The following is a 21,770-nucleotide window of genomic DNA, read 5'->3' as shown; positions in this document are numbered from 1 at the left end:
GTTTGGGAATGATAGGGAAGTTTTGCTTTAGATCTGGGGGGACTTGGATACCCATCACCACCATCTCTGGAGTGTGCATTTGCTGTTGCTATGCCAGCAAGGGGAAGAAAAAAAATGAGTGCCATGCGGCTGCTCGGCTAGGCCTGCGGCCCTGGGAGGGGAGCTGCCGCTTCTCCACGCTCCTGCGTCCCCGCAGCGGGCCTCACCTGGCCCACCTTGAGTGGCACTCGTCACACCCTGTTCCATAAAGCTTTTCAAGGCTGGGTGCCTCAAGTGTCACATGTCTAGCAGTGGGTGTGAGAAGACTAAGGCTAATCTGATAACGTGCTAGAGGTAAATTCATTTTTTGCATAGAAGTAGACGGGAAACTTGGACAGGGAGCGAAAGCGTTCCACTGTGAAGGGCAGCTTCTCTCAATAGACCGATGAAGACCGATGAAGACCGGCAGAGCCCGTGGTGACAGGGGTCAGTGGGTTTGCGTCTCCGCAGACCTTCTGGGGTGGGGTGGAGGGGGTCAGTGCTCTGTTCCGCGGACAGCAAGGAGGCCTGTGTGTTTCACTTGCAGCCGGTGTCTGACTCCTGAAAACAAGGCATCTTTCGGCGGGCTTGATCAGTGTACTGACAGCAGCTGCATTTTTTCTCTTTCTTTCTGCAGGGTTGCAAGCAGCAACCAAAGGGATATTGAAATGTATCTGTAGCGTTTCTTAGGCATTTCTCCAGAGCTTGAACACATTCAGTTGGAATAAAGCTTCAAGCACAGCCCCCCTTTTGGAATGGATTTCTGGAGCTTGTTGCCATTCATCAAAAGAAACACTCTTCTTTTTCAGAAGTAGGTTTTCAGCTTAACCCTGGCTGAGAAAGACTGCTGTAAATTATCAGGGAAGAGACCCTCAGTGGCTCTGGGCAGAAGTTCATACGCAGATTTTTTTTTTTCCTGGGAGGGGGAGGAACTGCATCGCCACAAAGACTCTTGTCATGGCTGCTCTGTTGACTTGAAAAAAACCTTGGAGATTGATATTTTATGTTCACCTGGGAATGAATATTTTCTTTTTGGCTATTTAAGAATTCCTGCTGCTTTCCAAATCAAAATTCATGAGGATCCGCTGAAGATCTTATTCTTAAAAATCCTTCGTCACATTTTAACGCTGCACCGTCAGACACTTTTCTAGGCTCACAGATGGGCTGAACAGGGAAGAAAAAACCCTAGCTTAGAATAATGGGTTTCAGAAAGTTCATTTGAAAGAACAGTATTTACCTCTGGCATAGATGCTGAGAGGGGGCAGGGAAAGGGGAGGTGAAAAACCAAAGGTTGGAAGGAAATGTCTGGGAAGGTAGAGAAAGGAAATTTGAGAATTGATTGGCTCTAGTGTGCTGTCAGTGGGTGTATGTGGTTTTTTTCTTCTTCTTTTTTTTTTTTTTTTTGCTACAGGAAGTGATTTGCAGTGCTCACCGAGCCTTTGTTGAGAAGGGTCTCCTCTCGGAGTGAGTCATGCTTTTGCTGTGAGCAGCCCCAAGCAGCTGGGCGCGCAGCAGAGGAAACTATGACTTTTGCAAAGCGAACGTACCGCCCTCAGCAGCCGAGTCCGGGGCCGGGGCTGCGCGGCCGCGGCCGTGCGGGGTGTTAGCGGTGGGAGGCCGGCGCCGCTGCTCGCGCCCCCCAGCCTGCTGTCCCGGCCGCTCCGTCCCGCCCCGGGGACCGCGGCTCGCCTGCTATGCGCGGCAGCCTGCGCCGGGGCCGGCACCTGCAGCGCCCGGGCGGATGCGGCGAGCCCACGGAGGGGCATGCTTCCACGCACCAAGTACAACCGCTTCAGGAATGACTCGGTGACATCGGTCGATGACCTTCTGCACAACCTGTCGGTGAGCGGCGGTGGCAAGGTCTCGGCGGCGCGCGCGGCCCCGGCGGCGGCCCCCTACCTGGTGTCCGGAGAAGCGCTGCGCAGGGCGCCCGACGATGGGCCGGGCAGCCTGGGCCACCTGCTCCACAAGGTGTCCCACCTGAAACTCTCCAGCTCGGGCCTCCGCGGCCTGTCGGCGGCCAGGGAGCGGGCGGGCGCGCGGCTCTCGGGCAGCTGCAGCGCGCCCAGCCTGGCCGCCCCGGACGGCAGCGCGCCCCCCGGCCCCCGCGCCCCGGCCATGCGCGCCGCCAGGAAGGGCCGACCCGGCGACGAGCCGCCGCCCCGCGCCCCGCACGCCAACGACCAGGTGCTGGGGGCAGGAGTCACCTACGTCGTCAAGGTGGGTGCGGGCGCCGGCCGCCGGGTGGGAAAGCCCGGGCGCAGAGGCGTCCGGCACAGTGGGTCGCCTTGGAGGCCCGGGGGTGCGCACTTTTTCGCAGCCAGTTCGTTTGGCAGAGGGGACCCAGCTCAGAAAACGCACCCATTGCGCATCCAGTGGGAGAAGCTTTGAAATTGGTGACCTCACTGTCCTGGTTTCCCCTGGCTCCGCTCCTTTGGCATGCCTTTGCCACCGAGCTTTGCCATGTGTCCGGCCAGTACCCCTCTCGGCATGGACCCCTCTCCCTGGGAACTGTGCATCAGGTCTGCCTAGGGTACACACTTGGAAGAACTGGGCAGTCCCTGCGATGAGAAAGGCAGGTGGAGTCACTACTTCTGTGTTTGCCCCAGGCGGCAGGGTAGATGGTTTCATTTCTTCCCTCAGCAAGAATTTCCAGCTTCTTGCAGTGCAGCCCAAGTACTGTCTTTTATACGAGATAGGTAGCAATTTCTTAGCCAGCAAGGTTTTCTTTGGTTTCTGCCTTTCCTTCTATACCTCCTTTGGTTTACAGCAGCAGAAGGAAATTTGGGACTGTTTTTCCCTGGGGACTGGCCTTCCCTTTAAATAGGCTAAAGGAAGCTGAGCCACAGGCTGGAAAGTAGATTTTTTTTTTCCTCCAACACAGAGAATTATACAACCATGCCTGATGTAGTCCACAAAATTCTTCTCTTATGCAAGTATTCTATGATATTTAAAGAACAAATACTTGGCAGTATTCCACTGGCCTGCCACATGCTTATCACATCCTTCTGGTCGTTGGGCAGCAGAGGATCACCACAGTGCTCTTCCAGCTGGGCAGACAGCCTCCAGACAGTGGAAAGGGGCCAAAATGACATTATTTCAGACTGGTCACTCCAAGACATGACTTTTTGTTTTAAGAGAAATGAAATGCACACTGTCCCCACGGTGCTGTCAATCACACTGAGAAACCTGCAGGCTCTTAGTGGATATTAATACTTACTGGCTACAGATCCAGTTTCAAAATTCTACAGACCACATCCCCTGGCAAAATATATCTTGATAATTTTGAACCAAATATTAAAGGAAACAGTTGACTTTGTGGATTATCTTTAACTATCTCAAAAGTACTAACAAAAGGAATGAGATCATCAGCATTAAAAATGGACCTGTTCTCCTTTTGAGTCTCCTTTTTAATTTAATCTTCATTCTTAGCTTCTGAGAGTGAATTAATCATGTATATTACAAAAGGGATGAAGATCAACATACAGTATGCACAGCTGGTTGAGTTTATTGTAAAAGAAAAGGAATATTCCTCTTGTATGCCTTCTTTAAGTTATATAACCAGGAGCCGAAAACAAAAGGAAAAAAGAAGAAACAAAACCAAACAAGAAAACCCCTGACAACGCTGAGGTTAAGAAGTGATGCCAGAGTATATTACTTGTGGCATGTGTAATATAGTATAATTGCTATCTGAAGAAAAAAAAGAACCATGTTAGACAGATGTTGGCAAAGGTTTTTATACCTGTCATGTTGAACATAGAGGGTAGTTTCCAAATGGAGGGAGAATTTTAGAAACTTAAGTCTCTAAAGTTTCCTTTAAAAAAATAACTTGCTTTGCTTAGGGCTTTACTCTTGCTTTTTGAAGGATGAAGGCTGACATCCAGTTCTAAATGTCAGTTGTGGCCGAAGAAAACTAGTCTACTGTGCTGGGCTATTAGGTTGTGACATCCGGTTCCCTCAACCCCAAAGCAAGAGCAGCACTCAAATAAGTGAAAGGCTGGGTCTGCCTAGAGCCTTCTGGATTTGGGGTCATTTTGCTGTGCCAAAGGATTGTAGTGACCTGGGGGCACATAGCATGCCTGGTTAGTGCTCCTTGCTGTCGCCTGGTCCATCTTCAGTGGTGAATGGTGGCGTCACAGGAATATAAGCTCAGGTTTCCCTGGAGAAGTTTGAAATCACACAGCAAAGGAGTCCAGACACTAAAGGACAGTTTCTTCTGCGCACGTTTGATTCACAGCATCACATGGCCTTCTGTCAGTGCACATTTCTGAATTGCCCTTGTTGAGTTTAGAACCGTGAGTTTATTTTCTTGAAAGATCACAAAACTAAAAAAAGAAAAGAAAGAAAGAAACCTGGTATTATTGGCTGATTTGCAAATAGTTTTATTGGTGTCCTTACTTTGAAAGATCTCTGGTAGATAGAAAAGAGGTAGTCTTTATAATTTGCTTGTACATCAACAGCAGAATCGAAAGGCTTGGAGTTTGGGAGAGAACTTGTTATTATTCTCTTTGATTTAAATGTATGTCTAAATTAAGGAAAACCCCAAATGTTTTCTAGTTTCCTGGAAGACTCATCTGCTGTATAATTATAGATTTCCTGCCTCACAGACATATCTACCTAAAGACAATATTAGGATATTGCACACAGATTTATTCTTTAAAAACATTTCAATGTAATCTACTTACATAAAAATGGACATTGTAAAATATAGATGTCTGGTGTATCAATTAGGAAACACCAAATTGTTTGAAGAGCAGGTTGTAATATTAATTAATGAAGGATTTGAAATTTAAAAATAGTAATACCTGAGCAGCAGTAGAATTCCAGGCTCAGAGCACGTTTAATTTGTCCTTCGTGCCTTCACTTGAATCTGATGTTAATAACAGCATGAGATTATGCAAATGAGCAAGGGTTCAGGTTTGTGTTTGTTTACTTCAGGACACCCATTGGTGGTACCTTTGTACCTGCCTAAGTATGCCTGACACTGGGTTTTGTTTTGTGTGTGTGTGTGTGTGTGTGTTTCTTTTTTGGTGACACAAAAGGAAAAGAACAAGAAAGTATGTCCTTGAGATAAAGGAAAATCATAACAGCAAAGAGCAATGGATATTTTCATTATAATTCTATTTTAAAACTATTTTACATTTGGGCTTAAAAGGCCTAGAGACAAGTATGGAGGACACTGCTGCCCACTTTCAAATTCTATTGCCTAGAAATCCAAGCTGGCGAGGAGCCTGAGTGCCCGTGGGGGCTGCTACTGATGTTTAGCAGGTCCCAAAGGCAATATTGGGATGCTCTACACACAGATCCGCAGGGCGAACAGTTTAGGAAGGAAAGATAGCCAAGAACAGTTGGGGGTCAGTTCTTTAAAATAGCCACTGGCTGTTGTGAAAGAGTCATTTGAAGCAAGCTTGTCTTGAGGTTCAGCCTCGACCACCCCTGATGGAAGGCAATACTGTGTGGGCTACACCTGAGTTAGCTGTTGTCCCTCAGTGGGAGGGTTCTGTAGAAGAAGAGTTCGCTTTACAGCACATGACACCACAGGCTCAAAACAGGATCAGGATAAGAAGTGGCCACATTCAGGGCTGACCCGAGTGCCCACAGCAAGAATCAGGAGGTCAAGATGCTTGCTGATCACCAGCAACCCAGTGAGAATGTAGGTTGTACTTCGTCACTCAGTCATGTCCAACTGTTTGCAACCCCACGGACTGTAGCCCGCCAGACTCCTTTGTCCATGGGATTCTCCAGGCAAGAATACTGGAGTGGATTGCCATGCCCTCTGACAAGGGAACTTCCCAACCCAGGAATCGAACCCAGGTCTCCTGTATTGCAAGCAGATTCTTTACCGACTGAGCCAATAGGAAAGCCACCAGAGAAAGTAGGTTATTCACCCTTAAATCCTGTGACAGCCCCCTCAGACAGCCAAGGTTTTGGTCTGCAAAGAGTGGTGCTGGGTCTTTACTGACAATAGCTTCACATTATGAGCTGTTTATAGGAGATTTTAATAATCAGAGAACTGCTGAATTATTTCCTGAAGTGCTGGATTGTTTTTCTTTTGGGATGAAGCCTTGTTTTTACAGAAGCTCTTTAAAAATTATTTTGTTTCTCCCATTTGTGACTCTGATGATATTTAGGGTGTATGAATTATTCATTTTATTTATAAATGTTCTATTGCTTTTTATAGGTGGTCTTTATTAACTGTTCTTACTCTAAAATTTATTCTTAATTGGTATTTTTTTCTCACTTGCCTCACTGTCTTTAAAAGTATTTTAAATTTATTCTTAGAAAAAGTATCTACAATCTTTTTTCTTTTATTAGCACTGTATTCTTTTGATAACTATGAGCTAAGTAAGGTCATATTAAACAGTCACCAACAAAGTTATTTCATGTATAGCCATGATATAGTATTGTGGTGGGATTGATCGAATTTTGTTTTAATTCTAGATTAGTAAGTTGTTCCTTGATATAGAACACAATTTTAAAAGTTGATTTTTTTCTTAAAATTGTTGAAAAATCTCATGAATGCATGGCTTATATGTAAACTGTCAAAATGATTTGAAAAACAGTTTAAGAAATTTTTGTGAGATTAGACAAAATTATTTATTTGATCTGGAAAGCATGACACCTCTTTTTTTTTTTATGTGACACAAGTATAGCAGATGTGTGAAATGTGTGTATGTATACACACACCACATCACACATAAACACATATACACATATCCCACACCACACACACATACACACACATACACACATACTGAGTAGACAACTTGTAATGACTTCAGACAGGGTCATTAGAAAATAGTAAATGTTATATTTCCAGAAATGCCTGATTATTTCATTCATTACTTTTACATTCACATTTAAGAGAAAATAATTCTGAAAGATAAGCTTTTGGTGAAACTTAAATCTTACAAAGAGTGGACTTCTTGCTCCTTTACGTTCCCACTCGGTTTTATTTTTGAATATATGTCATATTTGTCATATATGAGAAATATCTTTTAAGGAAAGTTGTGATAATGGGACACTTGGGCAACAGACATGTAAGACATGTAAGAGGCTGATTTTCCAGCCAACTGGCTTGTTCTGAAGGGTGTGTGAAGCCTGCCGCCCCTCACTTGGTTGTGGTGTCTCCGAGCAGGAACATGGCCTGGATGTGGAGAATCTGCAGGGTGCCTGGACACCAGGACCCCAGATCCATTTGGCCACCTCAGAGTGTGGGGCTCAAGAGGTCAGCCTGTCATGGCTGGGGCAGGTCTTTGCTCCTGAACCTCGTGCATTTGGAAGAAAGGGGCCTCCGGCTTGCACCATGGTGTCGGGCTGTGCTTCCCCAGGTCACGTGCCTTCTGGGTGGCTGCGGCCAAGACCAGACCCCATGGTGCTACTGCCCAGAAAGTTGCATAGGGTTCAGGGGGAAGAACAGTGAGGATTCAACACTTCAAACGAAAATACCCAAAGACAAATAAAGTTACATGGAATTAATTCAGAAAAAGATAGTTTCAGATGAAATGCAAAAAAATGATCAATTGGGCATATTTCCTGGGTAAAGGACAAGAAAAAAATTGAATTTAACATAAAAAATTTACAATGTGTAGTGGATGAAGAATGTCTTTATGGTGGGAGGAATTAAGTGTAAGAATGTCCTGCTGAGTGGGTGGATGTTGGCTTTGTGTGTGTGTGTGTGTGTGTGTGTGTGTGTGCACATGCAGCTGCGCAAGTTGCTTTTGGTCCTGCAAATTCATAAGCATTGATTTTCAGTTGAGGTTAAAAAAAAAACCACCAAAAAACAACAAATCATTCTGTCCCCATGTGGTTTAGCCACTTCCCTAACCACCACCAGCGTGGAGACAATAACCCGTTGATATGTGTCAGTCTGGGGTTCCCACGTGGCTCAACGGTAAAGGCTCAGCAATAAAGAATCTGCCTGCCAGTACAGGAGACACAGGAGATACGGGTTCAGTCCCTGGATTGGGAAGATCCCCTGAAGGAGGAAATGGCAACCCAATCCAGTATTCTTGCCTGGAAAATCCCATGGACAGAGCAGTCTGGTGGGCTCTCGACCATGGAGTTGCAAAGAGTCAGACATGACTGAGCAACTAATCACACACAAATACAGACACACATAGACACACACACACACACACACACACACACACACACACACAGAGAGCATCAGTCTGTGCCTCCCAGCGCTAGGATTGGTGCTGTTTTCCTAAAATAAACAGAAAGACACTAGTTAAACTTGGAGGGCCAGGGCCAGGAATCTCCACGAGAACCACTGAATTCCAACAAGATGCTGGGTCAAAGGCTGAGTTTCCATGGTTCACGCAGGGCTGTTCTCTTCACCTTGGTGGGGAGAAGGTGCCATGCATACCTGTGATGCACTTGGGAGGAGAGGACCAGTTGCTGCTGTCCTTGGGGAACTGGTTTCCTCGAGCATCTTCTTGACTCTGCAGTGCCTCAGGCTGGGATCAGCCTCTGCCCTTGCTCTGGTAGGTGATAGCAACTCAGGGCATCCTTGGTCTTTGGCCCTCAGACTCTGGGCTCACACTTGCCTTGCCTCTCGATAAGAGAGGTCTGGCAAGTTCCACCACCTTCCAGCTGAGATCTCCATTTCTAGCCACGGTCTCATCTCCTGCAGGAGCTGTCGGGAAACCTGGGTGCCGGAAGAGAAGCTGCAGAAATGGGAGAGTTGAAGGGGAGGAGACTCACCTTATTACTGGTGTTTCTGACGCTCAGCAGCTTCAAAGTACCTGAAACCTTCCAAGCCATGACTTTCTGAGGAAGAATGTTCAAAGAGCTTGTTGTTATGATGCTCCTTGCTTTCTATATTTATTTATTGGCCACACCACCTGGCATGAAGGGTCTTACTTCCCTGACCAGGGATTGAACTATCGTCCCCTGCAGTGGAAGTGTAGAATCTTAATCAGGGAGGTCCCAGCTGCTTACTTTCAAGCTGACTTGAAGCCATCCTAGTTTTTCTGAAATGTGTTGTTTTGCTAAAGTAAAAGCCCCTCAGAAGAACCTTTCCTCACTTCTGTCTATTGAATGGGCAAAAAATCTGCAAAGATTTGATTTCAAATTTTAAGAAATTTAAATTTGTACCAACTCCACAGACTCAGTGGGACTTAGCCTTCACCCAGCCTCTCTGCTGGGACCCTTCTGACAAACTTTATTTTATCAAATTCCATTAAGCATAATTGTTTGGCAGTCTAAACAGCCTCACAGACCAGGTTCAATCCTATTGCATTTGCAAATATTCAGCATTTCTAATACCGCTTGCCCATATAAAAATCTTCTGTTTAAAATTTTTTTGAAAAACCACAGCACAGCTCTAGCTCTGTTGAGGGAAAACTAGCCCCTAACCTGTTTTCAGCAGAAACACTATAAAATCAGGGTCTCTTATGCTCTCCCCCAAAGAGGGAGAAACAACGTTTTTATCTCTGGTGATGAAACCATGAAAAGGTGACTGTTTTTTGAGTGTTCTTCATGGTGAAGAACCAGCCCTTTCATTGGCCCTCCTGGAGGTGGACTCAGTGTGTATGCACAGTTCGGGTTCTGCTGCGACCACTGTGCTGCACCAGGTCAGATCCTGAAGACCCCTTTCCCTCCTAGGACTTGGCACATACTCCTTACTTCCTTTCCCTCCGGGCCTCGGTTTGGACACTGATGTTACCGAGCAGAGACCTGTTCAAGCAGAAGTCCCCACAGCCTGCTCAGCAGGAGAGGACCTTTGCCCTCCCCCAACCCCGGGGAGGAGGGCGTATGGGGGGAGAGATGGTTGTCCCCTAATGCTGAATCTGTAAGGCAGCAATAATGAGAAAGGCAGCCTCTGGGGCCTGGAACCCATTATCTGATGGGTCCCAGGGCCCGCAGAGAAACACGGTCATGGACTCTAAGCCCAGACACTGATGGGCCACTTTCTGTTGCTGGCAGTCCTGCAGCCTTGTGATGTCTCTCACCTGCTTCTTTTGTACACCTTTCTTTTTTTTTTTTCTAAATGTATGTTATTACTGTTTGGCTGCTCCCAGGTCTTATTTGCAGCATGTGGGATCTTTAGCTGTAGCATTCGGACTTTCAGTTGTCATAAGTGGAACCTGATTTCCTGACCAGGGACTGAACCCAGTCCCCCTGCACTGGGAGGGTAGAGTCTTAGAAGTCCCATCAACCTTTCTTTATAAAATGTAAACATGTGCTGTGGAGATTTTCAAACACACACTGAGCATACAAAACATCAACATAAAAAAAAGAGAGGATGGTCTGATGAGCCCTCAGGTACCCGAGTCAGCTTCTCCAGCTGCCAGCTCATGGCCTCCCCCACTTCCTGAATGGTGCAGGGCTGGGGCGCTCAGACAGAACTCGAGGTTCTGATGAATAAGTTGCAGGATTGGGTTTCATTGTGCTTCCACATCTGGCGGAGCATGTTCAGGGTCACAGGCCCTGGGACACCCTTGCATTCGACTCTGCGGTCCCCAGCACAGAGACAGTAGGGCAGCCCTTGTGGTTTCTTCTTTAAAGGTGCTGACTTTGGGCTCCAAGAGGCACTGCTGATGGGCACCCCCAGGGGATGGGGTGGGAGCTGTACCTCGCTACCGACCCTGCTCGGGCTCCCCTGGACCACCCCTCTTCTGACTCTTTAGTAACCAGATGACCGTTTGAGGAACGGGTTTTCTCCCAAACTGTTTTTATAGCAGTGTATTAGTCCAGGGTCTCCAGAGATAGAGAACCAGTAGGATGTACGTATAGGAGGAGATTTGTGACAAGACATTGGCGTATGTGATTACTGAGAAGTCCGCAGGGTGAGTCAGCAGGCTTATGACCCAGGAAGAGACAATGTTTCAGTGTGAGTCCAAAGGCGGGAGAAAGCCATTATCCCAGTTTGAAGGCCCTCAGGTGGGAGGAATTACCTCTTATCCTAGGGGAGTGTCTGTCTTTTGTTCTATTCAGGCCTTCAGTTGATTGGATGAGACGCACCCACATTGGGAAAGGCAGTCTGCTTTACTCAGTCTATCCATTTAAATGTTAAAGTCATCCATAAACACCTTCACAGAAACACCCAGAATCACTGTTGGTCCCTCTTTGGGCACCCGGTGGCCTAGCCAAGTTAACACACAAATTCACCATCACAGGCATAGCCACAAACTTTTGGAGTCTCATCTAGGATGGCCATTAGTTCACCCAAACAGTTAGAGAGATTCATGTGCCCTGGAAGAATGGAGATGAAAGATAAGAAACACCTAAGTAAATCTCCTGGAAGAATCTCAGGTTTTCTTACCATTTCTCTGGGCACCAAATGGAGACACCTTTAAAAATTCCTCAAGCAGGACCTCAAACCAAAACCCTGGAGTATTAGACAGATGAACTATGACCCCTGCACACCAGGAGAGCTGTGGAACTTTTGAGACCAGTGGCAAGAGTGTGTCTGTGGTTTGACACTTGCTCAGAGTGGAGGCCGGATACGTGAGGTGTCACACCTAACATTATCACCAGAGGCCAGAACAAGTTCACTGGTGGAAATACAGCCCCCTTGTGTGTCTGTGTACAGGCTCTCAACCAGGGACAGACGCTCTAGGAGGGAAACAGGTGTTTCTAGATCCGTGCGTTATTGTTGTTGTATAGTCACTAAGTCATGTCCAGTTCCTTTTGTGACCCCATGGTCTGAAGTCTGCTAGGCTCCTCTGTCCATTGGATTCTCCAGGCAAGAGTACTGGAGTGGGTTGCCATTTCCTTCTCCAGGGGATCTTTCTGACTCAGGGATCAAACTCATGTCTCCTGCGTCTCCCGCCTTGGCAAGTGGATTCTTTACCGGTGAGCCACTTGGGAAGCCCCACTGGGAGTCATTACTAAAATGGAAAAACTGTGCATTTTCTTTATGATTTGCAAATAATAATAGTAATTTATAGGCCTAGTTTTCTCAATTTAAGAGTTGCTCTCATAGATTTTTAAAAAGTCGTTTCATGTGAGCTTCTGTTTGTAGCCTTGAGCAAATTAGAGAATGAAGAGTATATATTACCAGACAGTGGAAGTAGCTAGGGCTGGTCCCTTTCAGAAACTGGGCTTTGTGTGAAAAGCTGATTATCACATGAGCAAGCTGGCCTGAGTCCTGGGCCAGAGGAAGCACTGTTAGACACTTGGGACTTTCCTGAGCTCACGTTCTGAGAAGCTCCTATCTTTTGTCCATGTTCTTGTAACTGATGGAAGCTGGGGCACAGTCTAGAAGTCCTGATTCTCGCACGTGTCAGCCTTGTTTGTCCTTGTCTGGTTCTGCTGGCTTCAGTCCTTCAGGAGCCCCCCTTTAGACTCTCCTCCTGGTCTCTGGGCTAGAGACATTGTTTTAAAATTTTTAAATTATTATTATTATTTTGGGGCCTCACAGTGTGGCATGCAGGATCTTCCCTGACCAGGGATAGAACCTGTGTCCCCGGCACTGAAGTCCGGAGTCTTAACCACTGGACCACCAGGGGAGTCCAAACACTGCTTTTTAAAAAGTTGTCTTATTTATTTATTTGGCTGCACCCAGTCGTAGTTGCAGCACTCAGCATCTTGAATCTTCATACAGCACAAGAACTCTTATTTGCAACATGTGGGATCTAGTTCCCTGACCAGGGATCGAACCAGGACCCCCTGCATTGGGAACATGGAGTCTTAGGCACTAAACCACAGAGAAGTCCCCAAACACTGCTTTTTTTTTAAGGATGGTTATTTGTGAGGTGGTGGTGGCTGCACTCTCTAAAGGACTGAGCTGTGAATTTGTTCACTGGAAGTAGCAACTCCTATAATAGATAATAATCTTGTTTGCAGAGTGACTTAGTTACTTATTCACTAACATGGGAGAAGAAAATAAAAATCATCAAATGATGGCTAAGAGGAGGGGGGTTCCGATGTTCCAGTGTGATCCACAAACTCCTGTCCTTTAATTGCATTCCCCATTTCTGTTGCACCCTGCCGCCCACCCCACCCTCTCTCACTCCTGCACTATCTGTTGGTTAAGACTCCCAGGGCAGGGATTTGCTGAGAAAAGTTAACACCTGGCTTTCTGGACAAAAGCATGATTTATGTGCTGTGTATGTTCGTGCATGTTCAGTTGTGTCCAACTTTTTGAGATCCCATGAACTGTAGCCCACTAAGCTTCTCTGTCCATGGATTTTTCAGTTAAGAATACTGGAGTGGCTTGCCATTTCCTGCTCCAGGGGATCTTCCCAGAGTTTGCCAATTCTTGGGGTGTAAATAGTTATGGGATGTGGGAAAAGATGTGTAGTAACACAGCTTTGCAGACTCTTAACTTTAAGGGTGTGGATGATATTGACATGTCATACAATACTTAGAAGTGCTGAGTTTTGAGTATTACTTTTTATAAAATATAACTGATTGGACCTCCTCCTTAGGCTGTGCCATGCTTAGTCACTCAGTCATATCTGACTCTTTGCGACTCCAGGGACTATAGCTCTCTGGGCTCCTCTGTCCATGGGATTCTCCAGGCAAGAATACTGGAGTGGGTTACCATGTCCTCCTCCCTCCTTAGGCTGCTTGCACCTAAAACAAATTCCCCTCCAAGTATCCCTTCTTCCCTTGCTACTCCACCTTCCTCATTTCACTTTCTTTCACCTAATTCATGCCAACATGAGACAATTGACTTCTTCTGACCTGTGGACAGTGTCTGGAAAAGGTTCCTGGATGACCCCCTAATTATAAAATCAAAAACCCACTTCATCTGGTGCTGACACCTCACAGCCTGTCTCCCAGATTCCTGGCATCTGGTGTGAAGGTTCTTCTTCTTTGCTTTTTCTCCTCATTTTTATTCCTGGATTATTTATAAACAGTCTTACCCTCTCTGTTCCTCTTCTCATTCATTAACTCCTCCATCAATCTACTAACCAATTATTTTATTCAGTTCAGTTCAGTTCAGTCATCCAGTCGTGTCTGACTCTTTGCAACCCCACGAATCTCAGGACGCCAGGCCTCCCTCTCCATCACCAACTCCCAGAGTTCACTGAGACTCACGTCCATCGAGTCGGTGATGCCATCCAGCCATCTCATCCTCTGTCGTCCCCTTCTCCTCCTGCCCCGAATCCCTCCCAGCATCAGAGTCTCTTCCAATGAGTCAACTCTTTGAATGAGGTGGCCAAAGTACTGGAGTTTCAGCTTTAGCATCATTCCTTCCAAAGAACACCCAGGACTGATCCCCTTTAGAATGGACTGGTTGGATCTCCTTGCAGTCCAAGGGACTCTCAAGAGTCTTCTCCAACTAAGTTCCCATCCTGGGGTAATGTGTTGGGGATAAAGAGGTGATTGCTGCTGCTGCTGCTAAGTTGCTTCAGTCGTGTCCGACTCTGTGCGACCCCATAGATGGCAGCCCACCAGGCTCCCCTGTCCCTGGTATTCTCCAAGCAAGAACACTGGACTGGGTTGCCATTTCCTTCTCCAATGCATGAAAGTAAAAAGCGAAAGTGAAGTCTCTCAGTCATGTCCAACTCTTAGCGATCCCATGGACTGCAGCCTACCAGGCTCCTCTGTCCGTGGGATTTTCCAGGCATGAGTACTGGAGTGGGGTGCCATTGCCTTCTCCAAAAGAGGGGATTAAATAAGCATAATTCCTGCTCTTTTGGTGCCAGTGGTGGAGACAGAGGAGAGAAAGTACCAGGAGATCACATTGGTGGTGAGGATGTGGAGATCAAGGGTGGCTTCTCAGAGGAGGTGATATGGAAGTGGAGCCCTAGATATCCAGGAAGATGGATGGAATTGGTATGCAGATGTGTTCAAGCATGAGTGAGTGTGTGTGTGCATGCATGTTCCATTCTAGGAGGAGATGGAAACTGACAGTAGCCAATGTAATTAGTGTATTGAGTCAGGGGAGGGTCCCTAGGGGCTGGCCAGCACTAGGCAAGTACAGTGGGAAACCACTGGAGATTTTCTGAAAGACTATTCTATCTTCTGTGTGGAGAACAGATTGGAAAGTCAGGAATAAAAGTAGAGACAGTTGAGAGGTAATAAGGAGGAGTGATGGTGGCTTGGACCCGTGTCATAGGTCAAAGGCCAGTGGCATATGTTGGGCGCAGGTCCGTATTGTTCACTGTCCATGTAACATGCACATCCTCTCTTTCAGGGCCCCTTAAATGAAACAAATCTCAAACTGAATTCATAACCTTTCCCACCTCAGTTAAGGGTTTCATTGCTCACGTGCTTCTCAAATTCAAGACCTCAAAGCCATCCTTGAATGCCTCCTTTTCCTAAACTCATTGTATCCGTTCAAACACTGAGCTATCATTTCTATTCCACAGGGTTTCAAATCTTTTTTTCTTTTCCTTTTGCCCTGATTCATACCCTCATCATTTCTTGCTGTGACTATTACAATGTACTAACCAGTCTTCGATGATTGCTTTGGGAAGGACTCTTCTTTTTTAAATTAAATAAAAAAGATGATATAGTCTTACTTAGATGTTTCAGAGTGTCCTCTCAACAGCCTTCCCTTCAAATTTTCTTCCTTTCATAGATAATCACCATCACCTGTTTGCTATTTGTGTTTCCAGACACACATATGCACACTTTTTTACCTTCCTTTCTTGTATCTTTTCTTTTCCCTTTCTGTTTCACAAAGCAAAATATCCTACATACACTTTTCTGTGACTTGCTTTTTTAAAAAATTTAATATGCCTTGGAAATCGTTCAGCATTAGTATTTATAATTCTGCTTCCTTCTTTTTGGCATTTGCTTAACATTCATGCACATGTTACATGCACAGTATACCTGCATGCATGTATGTGTGCATGCGTGTGTGCTAAGTCGCTTCAGTCGTGTCTGACTCTTTGCGACCCCATGGGCTGTAGCCCACCAGGCTTCTCTGTCCATGGGATAATCCAGGCAAGAGCACTGGAATAGGTTGCCATATTCTCCAGGGGATTTTCTCTACTCAGGGACTGAATCCATGTTTCTTATGTCTCATGCATTGGCAGGCAGTTCTTTACTACTAAGCCACCTGGGAAGCCAAATATCCACCTGAGAGGCCAAATATTCATGTATATGGAGGTGCTAATACTTATTTAGTCAGTTCTCTATTGTTAGACTGGAGAAGGCAATGGCACCCCACGTACTCTTGCCTGGAAAATCCCATGGATGGAGGAGCCTGGTAGGCTGCAGTCCATGGGGTCGCGAAGAATCGGATACAACTGAGTGACTTCACTTTCACTTTTCACTTTCATGCGTTGGAGAAGGAAATGGCAACTCCGTCCAGTGTTCTTGCCTGGAGAATCCCAGGGACTGGGGAGCCTTGTGGGCTGCCGTCTCTGGGCTTGCACAGATTCGGACATGACTGAAGAGACTTAGCAGCAGCAGCAGCTATTGTTAGACATGTAGATATTTTCCAATTTATCCCAGTAAAATAATGAACATTCTTCTACACACGTGTTTCCATTTGGGCAAATATTTTTGCCTGTGAGTACAGTAAGTTTTAGCTAATATTAATCTTTTCCTATGATACATGTGGGACCTAGAGAACAGTGATCAATTCTATTGATGAAGGTGACTTTTTCACTCCTGGCTACAAAGTGAGTCCTCTTACTTAACTATAAAGGAGGACATTTACTGTCATATACCCTTTTACAAGTTAAGAAACATTTCTTATAATCTTAGTTTCAAAAACTTTCAAGTTAGTTTCCAGCATCTAGTGAGTAAATATATATTTTTTGTATTCTTCTCTTAATGTGGTGAGTCATTTATCTTTGTAAAATGCATATCTCATCTTCTTAATTAAAATCTCTCTGTCGCTTGATTTGGCTTATGGAATTTAATCCAAATGAATTCCATATGACACCCAGACTTTTACAATTTGGCTTCAGTTTAGTTCTTGAGCTTCAACTCTTGCCCCTCCAGTTTCCAGCCTCATAAAACAACTTGTTTTCCTCAAACAAGTTGCAACTCTGGCCTTAGTTCCAAGGCCATTTTCCCACTCTGGGCCTCCTCTGTCCACTCCATCTTGGCCTGGAATAACTCGGTTGTTGTTCAGTCGCTCAGTTGTGCCTGACTCTGTGACTCCATGGACTGCAACATGCCAGGCTACTCTGTCCTCCACTGTCTCCTAGAGTTTTCTCAAAATCATATCCCTTGAGATGGAGAGTCCATTAACTCTGCTAGCTTTCAAGAGCTTCGGGCAGCTGTTCCCTCCTGTCTCTCTGGTGAGGCAGAGTTAGTGTCACTCCTCAGGGTCTCCACAGCCCTGTAGGCCTGTCTTTGTGTTCATCAGTTCAATCCATGCTGAGTGAGAACCTGCCAGATTCATGTTGCTGGAGCTCCTGCAAACCTAACATGAATTCAATGGTCCCTGCTTTCAAGAAATCACTCTCCAGAGAAGGTTTACATGGCCATGCACTGTGGAAAAGGAGGTCAGCTGGCTCTCCCCAAAATGTCCCTGGGTAAAGAGCCTGTGACAAACATTTATTATGTGAAAATGGAGGAATCAAGGTGGCTGGAGGCCACTGGGGTGTATGACAGAGCAACAGAGACTGGTTAGGAGGGTGACCTGTGGTCCTGTCATATATGGTTGGTGATTAAGAATGTGACTTAAGAGAGGCACATTTTGAACTCTGTTCTGTTTAAAAGTCCCTTGATGATTGTTCTTTCTGTGAACTGGCATGTATGAAATAGCCCATCCAAAGTCTTTACAGGGTGTTCCCTAGATCAGAGGGACCCATGAATTCTGTTTTATATTGCTTTTTCTCTAACACTAATTGCAGAAAGATTTCAATAAGAGAATCAACTTTAATGAGAGCCATGAATAATTATTATTAAGTTAAAATATTGTATAACCAAATGTCACCAGGACATTTCCAAACAGAAAGCTAAACTGAACACTTCCACATGCTCCCACCTCTAATTAAAGCAAGTGGATTTATGAAAAAGAATGAGGGAAAATGAATGTATCAACAAGTATTTTCTGAGGACTCAATTACTTGCCTTGTCCTGTGGAAGGTATTGTGGATTGTGAAAGAGGTACAGGGTGATTTTACAAAAGGAACTTGTGATCCAGTTGAGAAGGAAAAGCAGCTTCATTTTAAAAAGAAAGAAAAAAAAAATCATGTTCAATAAGGTTCTAATGGCATAGTGAGAGATTAGTGGTGGCTGGAGTTATCAAGAAAGGCTTCACAGAAGGTGTGGGATTTTTTTTTTCTGAGTCCTGAAAGACTGTCCAGATCTGGGTAGGTGGAAGAGTGGAGGGTGTTCAAGCAAGAGAGCCAGGGTGAGAAACACTTTAAAGGTGGGAGGAGGCATGGTGTTTGACTAGGGGTTGGCCAGAGTCAGAGGGACGGTGAGAGGTCAGCTGCCATCTCTAGCCTCTTAGAGTCAGGATGCCCCCTATTTAATGGAGGGACCATTCTAACGCTGGTCCTTGTTGGATTACACTGGATGGCTTCCCCCCATGTGGTTGACGTTTGCAGGTCTGATCTTCATTATTAGGTTACAGAGCCTGAGAGAGCTGGAGGAATGTTTCCCTTACTTTCTTCTCTCCAAGTTAAACATTTCTCACTCAATCAACAGTCCCAATCTCATGATATCCTGGATTCTATTTGTTTATGTATTAGTTTGTTAATTACTTTTGAGAGACGTTGCTCGTGTGAAAAAAATTTGGTGGAATTGTTTGGATTAGTGTATATTATATTTTTAGAGTTTTGTCCTGTTCTCATCTCACATGCTAGTAAAGTAATGCTCAAAATTCTCCAAGTCAGGCTTCAGCAATATGTGAACCGTGAACTTCCTGATGTTCAAGCTGGTTTTAGAAAAGGAAGAGGAACCAGAGATCAAATTGCCAACATCCGCTGGATCATGGAAAAAGCAAGAGAGTTCCAGAAAAGCATCTATTTCTGCTTTATTGACTATGCCAAAGCCTTTGACTGTGTGGATCACAAGAAACTGTGGAAAATTCTTCAAGAGATGGGAATACCAGACCACCTGATCTGCCTCCTGAGAAATCTGTATGCAGGTCAGGAAGCAACAGTTAGAACTGGACATGGAACAACAGACTGGTTCCAAATAGGAAAAGGAGTACCGCAAGGCAGTATATTGTCACCCTGTTTATTTAACTTATGTGCAGAGTACATCATGAGAAACGCTGGACTGGAAGAAACACAAGCTGGAATCAAGATTGCCGGGAGAAATATCAATAACCTCAGATATGCAGATGACACCACCCTTATGGCAGAAAGTGAAGAGGAACTCAAAAGCCTCTTGATGAAAGTGAAAGAGGAGAGTGAAAAAGTTGGCTTAAAGCTCAACATTCAGAAAATGAAGATCATGGCATCCGGTCCCACCACTTCATGGGAAATAGATGGGGAAACAGTGGAAACAGTGTCAGACTTTATTTTTCTGGGCTCCAAAATCACTACAGATGGTGACTGCAGCCATGAAATTAAAAGACGCTTACTCCTTGGAAGGAAAGTTATGACCAACCTAGATAGGACATTCAAAAGCAGAGACATTACTTTGCCAACAAAGGTTCATCTAGTCAAGGCTATGGTTTTTCCAGTGGTCATGTATGGATGTGAGAGTTGGACTGTGAAGAAGCCTGAGCACCGAAGAATTGATGCTTTTGAACTGTGGTGTTGGAGAAGACTCTTGAGAGTCCCTTGGACGACAAGGAGATCCAACCAGTCCATTCTGAAGGAGATCAGCCCTGGGATTTCTTTGGAAGGAATGATGCTAAAGCTGGAATTCCAGTACTTTGGCCACCTCATGCGAAGAGTTGACTCCTTGGAAAAGACTCTAATGCTGGGAGGGATTGGGGGCAAGAGGAGAAGGGGACGACAGAGGATGAGATGGCTGGATGGCATCACTGACTCGATGGACGTGAGTCTGAGTGAACTCTGGGAGTTGGTGATGGACAGGGAGGTCTGGTGTGCTGCGATTCATGGGGTCGCAAAGAGTCGGACACGACTGAGCAACTGATCTGATCTGATCTGATCTGAAGGATAATTTAGAAGTGGATACCTGTGGCGGATTCATGTTGATATATGGCAAAACCAATACAATATTGTAAAGTTAAAAAAGTAAAATAAAATATTAAAAAAATAAAGAAGTGGACATTTAGAACTGGATAAGTTAGAACTAGAAATGAAACAACAGACTGGTTCCAAATCAGGAAAGGAGTACGTTAAGGCTGTATATTGTCACTCTGCTTATTTAACTTACATGCAGAGTACATCATGAGAAATGCTGGACTGGATGAAGCACAAGCTGGAATCAAGATTGATGGGAGAAATATCAATAACCTCAGATATGCAGATGACACCACCCTTATGGCAGAAAGTGAAGAACTAAAGAGCCTCTGGATGAAAGTGAAAGAAGAGAGTGAAAAAGTTGGCTTAAAATTCAATATTCAGAAAACTAAAATCATGGCATCCAGTCCCATCACTTCATGGCAAATAGATGGCGAAACCATGGAAATGGTGACAGACTTTATTTTTGGGGCTCCAAAATCACTGCAGATGGTGATTGCAGCCATGAAATTAAAAGACGCTTGGTTCTTAGAAGAAAAGTTATGACCAACCTAGATAGCTCATTAAAAAGCAAAGACATTACTTTGCCAACAAAGGTCCATCTAGTCAAAGCTATGGTTTTTCCAGTGGTCATGTATGGGTGTGAGAGTTGGACTATAAAGAAAGCTGAGCACCAAAGAATGGATACTTCTGAACTGGTGTTGGAGAAGACTCTTGAGAGTCCCTTGGACAGCGAAGACACCCAACCAGTCCATTCTAAAGGAAATCAGTCCTGATTATTCATTGGAAGGACTGATGCTGAAGCTGAAAGTCCAATACTTTGGCCACCTGATTTAAAGAATTTTCTCATTGGAAAAGATCCTGATGCTGGGAAAGATTGAAGGCGGGAGGAGAAGGGGACAACAGAGGATGAGATGGTTTATGGCATCATTGACTCAATGGACATGAATTTGAGTAGACTCCGGGAGTTGGTGATGGACAGGGAGGTCTGGAGCGCTGCAGTCCATGGGGTTGCAAAGAATCAGACATGACTGAGCGACTGAACTGAACTGAAGGATAATTTGGGCCTTAGTTCATATGCTGCCATGACAGAGGTAAATTCACATTTGTCTAAGATACAGCTGCTCTGTTTTCCAAGAAAGGATGATAGGGCTTTCTTTGTGGATTATTCGTTATAATCTACAAACAGATGATTTTCAGAGTCACAGTTCCTTTTATCAAAAGACTCAGTTCAGATTCATCTGTGCCCTCTTATCCTCCTCCTATAGGCCATACAACTACTGTGAACTTTCAACCATCAACCTCGGTCATCAAAACTCAGAATCACAATTAAGAAGGACAGCGGAATCATCACTGAAAATAACGCTACCCATAAAATAAAGCAAATGTCCCCCAGCAGAATGGTGGAATAAGTTGTGGTGTATTAACACCACACAGTAACATGCAGACGTTTAAAACAGTGAGTTAGAGTTTTATAGTTGATTGGATTTCACAAGGCATTGTTGGATGAGAAGAGCATAGTTTAGCTACATGTGTATTATGAATTAATTCTTGTAACAGAAGCAAGTACAGGAATGCTTGTATATACCTACAGTTATAGATGGAGGTTTCTACAGCTTACCCCAAGCAATGGATAGGTTACTGTGCTGAAAATCAGCTGCTGCAGCTGCTGCTAAGTCACTTCAATAAATGGTGCTGGGAAAACTGGACAGCTACATGTAAAAGAATGAAATTAGAACTCTTCCTAACAGCATGCTGCTGCTGCTGCTGCTG

The 21,770-nt window shown here is 45.0% G+C and overlaps 1 protein-coding gene across 1 annotated transcript in view; it reads left to right on the top strand.

Annotated features, from left to right (window-relative positions):
* Nucleotides 1–359: 359 nt before the first annotated feature.
* The window catches only part of LOC138988869 (SHC-transforming protein 3-like), a 94,233-nt gene continuing 72,822 nt past the window's right edge, over nucleotides 360–21,770 (top strand). The window contains exons 1-3 of the mRNA XM_070375212.1: nucleotides 360–465; nucleotides 656–829; nucleotides 1,430–2,238. Coding sequence (XP_070231313.1) covers nucleotides 1,783–2,238 — 456 coding nt within the window. The 5' untranslated portion in view covers nucleotides 360–465; nucleotides 656–829; nucleotides 1,430–1,782. The remainder of the gene's footprint in view (nucleotides 466–655; nucleotides 830–1,429; nucleotides 2,239–21,770) is intronic.

Source organism: Bos mutus, chromosome 8 (assembly GCF_027580195.1).
Source record: "Bos mutus isolate GX-2022 chromosome 8, NWIPB_WYAK_1.1, whole genome shotgun sequence".
Classification (NCBI taxonomy): domain Eukaryota; kingdom Metazoa; phylum Chordata; class Mammalia; order Artiodactyla; family Bovidae; genus Bos; species Bos mutus.
The sequence above is the reverse complement of the archived record's forward strand: the minus strand, read 5'-3'. Positions and strand labels throughout refer to the sequence as shown.